The sequence below is a fragment of the Astatotilapia calliptera genome, chromosome 22 (genome assembly GCF_900246225.1).
Source record: "Astatotilapia calliptera chromosome 22, fAstCal1.2, whole genome shotgun sequence".
Classification (NCBI taxonomy): Eukaryota; Metazoa; Chordata; class Actinopteri; order Cichliformes; family Cichlidae; genus Astatotilapia; species Astatotilapia calliptera.
The window spans coordinates 26,699,557-26,706,763 of NC_039322.1; the positions used below are offsets into that span (position 1 = coordinate 26,699,557).

Genomic DNA, 7,207 nt, shown 5'->3' on the forward strand with positions numbered 1-7,207 from the left:
GGAAAATTTGATGTGTATAACATATTATTGGGTTGAGTGGTTATATATTATTTTAGATTATTTAAAGCAAACTTAAACCTGTGTAATCAAGTTTGTGTTTTGTTTTTTGTTGTAAGGCAGGAGCACTTGTGGCTGTGGAACAGATTGGCAAATATCTGCTTGTTTGCATGTTTGGATTTATTTACGGTTGCATTGTTTTGCTAGTATCCACATCGCTTTTTCTCACATTTTGGTCTTCATCTTCTTATTAATTATTTAATTTATTTATTTATTAATTTGTATGGCTCAGTGCTCCACTTTGCCAACCCACTTGCTGTGGAATTTTTTAGATTGTACCCAAAAAAGCTACATAAAAGAGTGGTTGAAGCTAGAGTATGCTAACAATAAAACCGAAATAATAAACTAAAAAAAACCCCCAAAAGATACATAAATCCAATGAGAGCTATTGATTGGTTGAGAACCATAAATCAAACTAATCAGCTAGGTTAGCAAGGTGTTTTCATAAACTCACTGTAATAATAAATGCAATGCGAATTTTAGCTAGCAAAGATAGGCTAGGCTTAGAATAGGCTTAAAACATGCTGACGCTTGATAAAGCATAACTGAATAAATAATTAAAGAATGACATATTAAAAAATTTACCACCAGCAGTGGTCTTATCAATTGGCATTTGAAACCAAGAATATTTGCTGTGAACCTGTTTATTTCTGGTGTAAAAGTGATCATTTTGCCAGAGGGATCGGTTGTCATTAGCTCCCTTTTGGAGTTAGCCTCAGTTTGAAGAACTTTAACTTTCAGCACCATACTGGCTGTTTTTTATAGCATGGGAGGTTGCTGTTTAGTGATAATTTAATTCTAATTTCTTAAGTGCACTCGGCTCCTTTCATATTACGCGCAAAAATAATAACAGTGCAGTTTGGAAAAAAAAAATTCAACCACTTAAACTCTGCCATAGGATAAGGCAACATTTGAAATCTTGCTTAATGCATTTCTTTAAAGTCCACTAATGAAACCTCAGGTCAGGAACACACATTGCATATGGAAATATAAATGCTTCGATTGCAAATCAGATTGATCCAGCCAAGTTTGCTTTCAGCCTTAGCTAAACACATGCCTGTGTGGGTGGACGGGCATATGGGAAAAGACAGAATCACAATTCAAATTCAAAACACAGAACATTAAATGTTTTTTTATGTATACAGTACACCAAAAATATTATGTCTCTGTTTGAAGGTCAGTTGTTGAAGCGATACACATGCCAACTGATGGTGGGTGTATCTTGGCTAGGACTTTGGTGTTTAATACTTGCAGCTAAAGGCTTTGCTAGAGGAGAGATAATCAATATGACGCTCTACAAGTTTCATTCATATTGCAGTCTATGAAGTAACATTCAATTACACTTCATTTAGAAACCCAGTTGAATATGGTGTATCAATCCTATTGTTTGCCCCACAGGTTGATTTCCAATAGTCTGTTTGTGTGTGAGTCAGCAGCTTGTGGTCTAAAGATAAAGTCTAATTAAGCTAAAAGCTTCACTGGCTCCCCCATGACTCTTTTCCAATCCTTCGTCCAAACTGTTTTACCTCGCCGGAAACTTCAGACTAATTGGACGTCCCTCCTGCCATAATCTTTGAGCCCAAATAAGATTAATGAGCAGACGCATTTCTGTGGCATGTGCCTATTCAATACCTCTTTTGGCACTGCTTGCAGACTCTTTAGAAGATTTCTTGCTTGGTCATGTTTGTCAACAAAAGCTGATCTGGGGCTTTTTGAGTATACAGTTACAATAGCACTGGTGGCATCAAAACCAGCCCGGACTTGACGTCTTTCCGCATCACTAATTTCTGCTGTCTTTCTGCTCTCTTCTCAGGCTACGGGCACGCGGCGCCAGGGACCGATGCAGGAAAGGCCTTTTGCATGTTTTACGCCGTCCTGGGAATCCCTTTGACTCTTGTCATGTTTCAAAGCCTGGGAGAGAGGATGAACACATTTGTCAAGTACCTTCTGAAACGCATCAAGAAGTGCTGCGGCATGCGCATCACTGAGGTGTCCATGGAGAACATGGTGACGGTGGGATTTTTCTCCTGCATTGGCACGTTGTGCATCGGGGCCGCTGCATTCTCCCATTATGAGGACTGGAGCTTCTTCCATGCTTACTACTACTGCTTCATCACACTCACCACAATTGGCTTTGGGGACTTTGTGGCCCTTCAAAAGAATCGGGCCCTCCAGAAGAAACCCCTTTATGTGGCCTTTAGCTTCATGTACATCCTGGTGGGCCTTACGGTCATCGGGGCCTTCCTCAATCTAGTGGTGCTCCGTTTCCTGACTATGAATAGTGAGGATGAGCGGCGGGATGCCGAGGAACGGGCCTCACTCGCCGGCAATCGGAACAGCATGATCATCCACATCCAAGATGAATCGCTGCACCGGGCACGGCGGCGACGGGAGCCATACCACGCAGAAGTGACTGATCTGCAGTCAGTGTGCTCCTGTATGCACTATCACTCGCATGACAGCCCTAGCCCGGGGATGGGAGGCCTGGGCTGTGCCTTTTCCCACAAGAACTCATTCAGCTCACAGCTGAACCCCAACCAGTACTTTCACTCGGTTTCCTATAGGATTGAGGAGATCTCGCCCAGCACCTTGAAAAACAGCTTCTTCCCTTCGCCCATCAGCTCGGTGTCTCCAGGCCTTCACAGCTTCACAGACAATCACCAGCTCATGAGGAGAAGGAAATCTATCTAGACCCCAACAACCACAGGACCATAAGTTTTATACACAAGGTCAAACATTTCCAATGCTGCTCCTTTACCAAATCTTATTTCAGCACTTTTTCCCTCCAGTTTGGTTGTATGAAATCGAAGTATTCTTGGGAAACTATTCAAGAACAGCAGGCGCGGACACAAGGGGATGCAAAGCATGAAGCATGGATGTCTATTTTTTCAAGAGATTGCTCCATTTAAGAACCAAACAACACAAACTGCAAGACTTTTCCTTATTACAGATTTACACTACAGAAATTGATATATTAACCTTTGGTTACATACCAAATGATGCACACTGGGGGAAATGCTATTTTTCAAAGGGAGTTGTTTCACCATAACTTGAAGCAGCATTTACCGTTATGTATGTTTCCATTGCCTCACTGCAGACAGAGAATTTAAAGTGACTTAAAGCATCAGGTATTGTTTTCTATAAGCAATCATGTATTTAAACGGATTCACGACACATCAAGCCAAAATACTGTTGCCAATATTAGCATGTGCATTAGCTGTCATTTAATAGTATGCCATGGTTTTTGTGACATTGTTTGCGTCTCTTTTCCAGAACATTTGTGTGAAAGGCATCTGTTTGTCTTTGATCAGAAAGGATCATGCTGCGGTTATTGATATTTCCTCCTGTTCTAGAAACATCAGATCTGGCCATAAAAGCTTTATTTTCACACACACACAAATCAGCCCTCAGTTCTTTTCCATTTAGACAGACTTTCCACTTTTGGGGTCTAACGTACCCAGAGTCTGATAATGATTTTTCCCTCCCGCTGACATTCATGCTAAATATGAGTTCAGTTAAAGTGCAGAGGCTTCTCTCTGCATTCATGATTTTGCGCAGATAATTAGCATTCAAATATGGTTAAAAATGTTTTTAAAGGCAGGTTTTTGTAGTAGGAGTTGCCTTAATGGATAACAATCCAGTGCAGCCACAAACTGTATAACAAATTGATGATTCAGTGCTTTGGCTTCCAGCCATTTGGAGGGCACACATAAAACTGATTCTAAAAAAATATTGCTCAATTTACTAAAGATGCAGCACAATTTCAGACTCTTAGTCTCTCATATGGCTCAATACCCGGAAACAACTGACTCTTATGTTTTCCATAATGAAACCTATCTTTCATTTGACCTCGAATGGTGACTTTTTTACAAATTCTAACGCTAAAACATAAAAATAAAAGTTACCCCTAATAACATCACTCTGACATCAGCAGGGTTGTTTTTCTATACCTCGAAAAGCTTCATGAGCACCATAAGATCATAGACTCTAAATAGAAGATGGGAAAATTCACGATGACATCACCCTTTTTTTTAATGAGACATCAGCAATGTGCAAAGTATACCTTGCTTTATCATTTGTTTTTCTATAAATGAAACCACATTTGATAAAATAATGATCATGTTAAACTATTGAGATCCTAAGCTCAAGACAACCTTTACTGAGAACATAAATCAGCAGTAAGTTCATTTTTACGTGAACTTCACAGAGTCCTTTTTGCAACCAGAGGAGTCAGCACCCCCTGTCGATATTTGGAAGTAATGGCCAGCTTTTATTTTCAGTCTCTTAATGGCAAGTAAACTGGAGCATTATGGGAAATGTCGGTCACAACTATCAAGATGGGGATCTATGAGTTAAGCTGAGAAAAGATCATTTATAGGATGTTTGAAAATCACAAATTAAGTCAGATTAATGAAGCTGGCATTACCGTGCCGTGATGTTGATGAGTGTAAGCGGACCCAGAGGGTGGAATTTTTGATAAGTGCAATTAAATTACTCCATCTGAATTTAGAAGCAGTGTATGTTTAATTACAGACACATATGAGCATGCTCCAAAGCCCTGAATAGTACATGATGCATGCCTGTAGCAGCTAACCCTGAGCGTGCTTCTGAAACCTGCACAAATGTAACCACGTAGGACTGAGAGCCCGAGTGCAAACAGTGACGGGGAGGCATGCAGATCTGAACTGACAACTCTTGAGATCTGGATACACTTTGGAGCCATTAGGGAAACACGAGGTGATAAACACATCAACAAGGAGGGAAAAGCTGAATAGTGAGAATGAATTAATAGGAGGGGACAGCTCAAGATTGTGAATAAGGCAAGCTTGATAACACCAGGATGATCCTTTCACTCTCAGTAAAATAACAGTAGAAGAAAATGGAGAGGGAGGATTCTTTTGTTGTCGAAAGGCTGATCTGAGGAAGTGCATGAACTTCAATGTAATGAATGGGCAGATCGATTTTTTCCATTATAACTATGTTAATTACAAACAATTAAGAATGATTTACCAAATAATGAACATTACTTTTGATAAATCCCAGCAGTTATTTACCTCGCTTTATGACTTTTAATTCAAAAAAAGAAAAAAAAAAGATTTAAATTTTCAATGAAACCCCCTTTTTCTTGATTTCCTGTAGGTGATGAATGCAATCCAAGAAGTCCAAGCGCACAGGCCAAACAAACCGATGTACATATCAAATTCTCATTTTGAAATTTTCAGAGAAATGCAACTTAGAAACATCATCTCCCTGACGCCTGTGTCTTGCCATGAGGCTAAGAAATACTTGATTAACTCTGGATGTTCATGTTGATTACCAGCCTGTTTTTAAGGTCCAATTCACATGTGTTTAAATTTCCATCATGTAAATTAGTCAGGATTGAAAATGCATTTTAACATGCAAATGTAAATTTAAGTGTATATTCTTTGTAAAGTATGGAGCAGGATGGCGAGAATTTTTTTTTAAGTTGCACAGGCCTGGGAGCCTTTTTATTCCCATAGCAGGTTATGTCATGTAAAAATCAATGAATACTCCTGGAAACCTGGTAAAACTTCTGCACTTTAACTTTCAAGTTAAAGCGTGACCTTCAGTATTCTCTGCAGCCTTGTGTTTAACAGGCTTTTATTAATTTCCTGGGTAGCTGAGCATGCCTCACAAGGTGAATGCCATTCTGTTTGGGCAAACGGTAAAAAGCTATGGATCCTATTCAGTCGTGACAAACATAGGCATGGAGTCTAAGAGAAGCCCTAAAAGCATTGTTTCATTATTGGAACTTTACTGGCTTTTCAACATTTTGTACAGCATATTTAGATAACAATCTTTGGAATAAAAAAACAAGCCTTTTCATGGCTGAGATGCATATGTATTTTTACACATCAGCATATGTGCCTTGAAGAAACAGCAGTCAGTGTTTCTGTTAAAGTGGGCACATTTCAACAGCAGATCTGTTTGTACGTTACCAAATCTATTGTTAGACTATAGCAGTCTGGCTTCGGGCTAACAATAGAGCAGATGCGGTTACATAGAGACAGATTTCAGTCCTGATAAGTCGTATGATGATAAGGAAATCAACATCTGAACCCCACCACGCAGAGTCAGGCACTCACTCATTGACAAAGCAGACTGAATCACTTCCTAACTTTTAAAAGACACAATCATCTCATAATGGTTCAAAAGATTATTGTGGTGTATAGCAGCTTGGGTATCCTTCTCATAATGCTGGGTCGCTACTCCTCAGTAATAGTAACACTGTGCTTTCAGAGATAATTGCTGAGCTTTGCCACAACCTCCCACAATGAAGTCAGATGGTGCAAGAAAAACAAGGAGTGTGATTATTTGACAGGTTTAAAGGATATAACATGGAAAGTTCAACATAACCCACAACCACAGAAAACTTATAGTATTAATTAAAAACACTACCCATAGCCAATGCTTCCCCTCAGCCTCCTAGAAGACACAACTATGCTAGCAGTTTTTAGAATCCTACGTCACCTTACTATCAAGTTGTTGCATTCACAAGATTTTCAGAAAACTTGACGTCTGACTTTTGGGGTTGAGGTCACTGAGATTCAGATTCGGCTGAGATTTTTTTTTAGTAAATACACCTATGGCATCAATTTTTACCTCATTCACAAACTTAGGTGTTCACGCCATCTGCTCGCCCACACAGCAGGGTAATGACAATACCCCAAAAGCCTTTTACGGCTAAGGGGTAAATACTGACGCAAAGCTGATACAGCCTATTTTCGAAGCTGCATCAGCTATTTTTTGTGAACTTGAAAGAATCAGCTGACATTATCAACTTAAAACCATATTTAGCTATGTTTGGTAGCATGTGGGTACTTCAATTAGCTAATGCTGCAGCCACTCAGTGGTTAGAGATGGCGACATGACAAATTGATTGTGACTGTGTGCAACCAAGTCCGCGACCACTTGAAGTGAGATGCCATCTTTAAAGCGACCCTGATGTATCAGCAATAACATGGAGCTCTTGTTCTTGTTGCTATCAGTCTGCAATTGAATGGGGTCAAGCTGGTAACTACATACCAACATCTGTTTGTGATAATATAGAAATAAACTGATAAAATGATAAATTGTCATTTTACTGCAAAATACAAAATCGCCTTGTAACTGAAAGTGGCCCCCAGGC

The 7,207-nt window shown here is 39.6% G+C and overlaps 1 protein-coding gene across 1 annotated transcript in view; it reads left to right on the forward strand.

The window, feature by feature from the left end:
* Positions 1 to 6,615, forward strand: part of kcnk9 (potassium channel, subfamily K, member 9) — a 49,003-nt gene extending 42,388 nt beyond the window's left edge. The window contains exon 2 of the mRNA XM_026156053.1: positions 1,871 to 6,615. Coding sequence (XP_026011838.1) covers positions 1,871 to 2,748 — 878 coding nt within the window. The 3' untranslated portion in view covers positions 2,749 to 6,615. The remainder of the gene's footprint in view (positions 1 to 1,870) is intronic.
* The last annotated feature ends 592 nt before the right edge of the window (positions 6,616 to 7,207 follow it).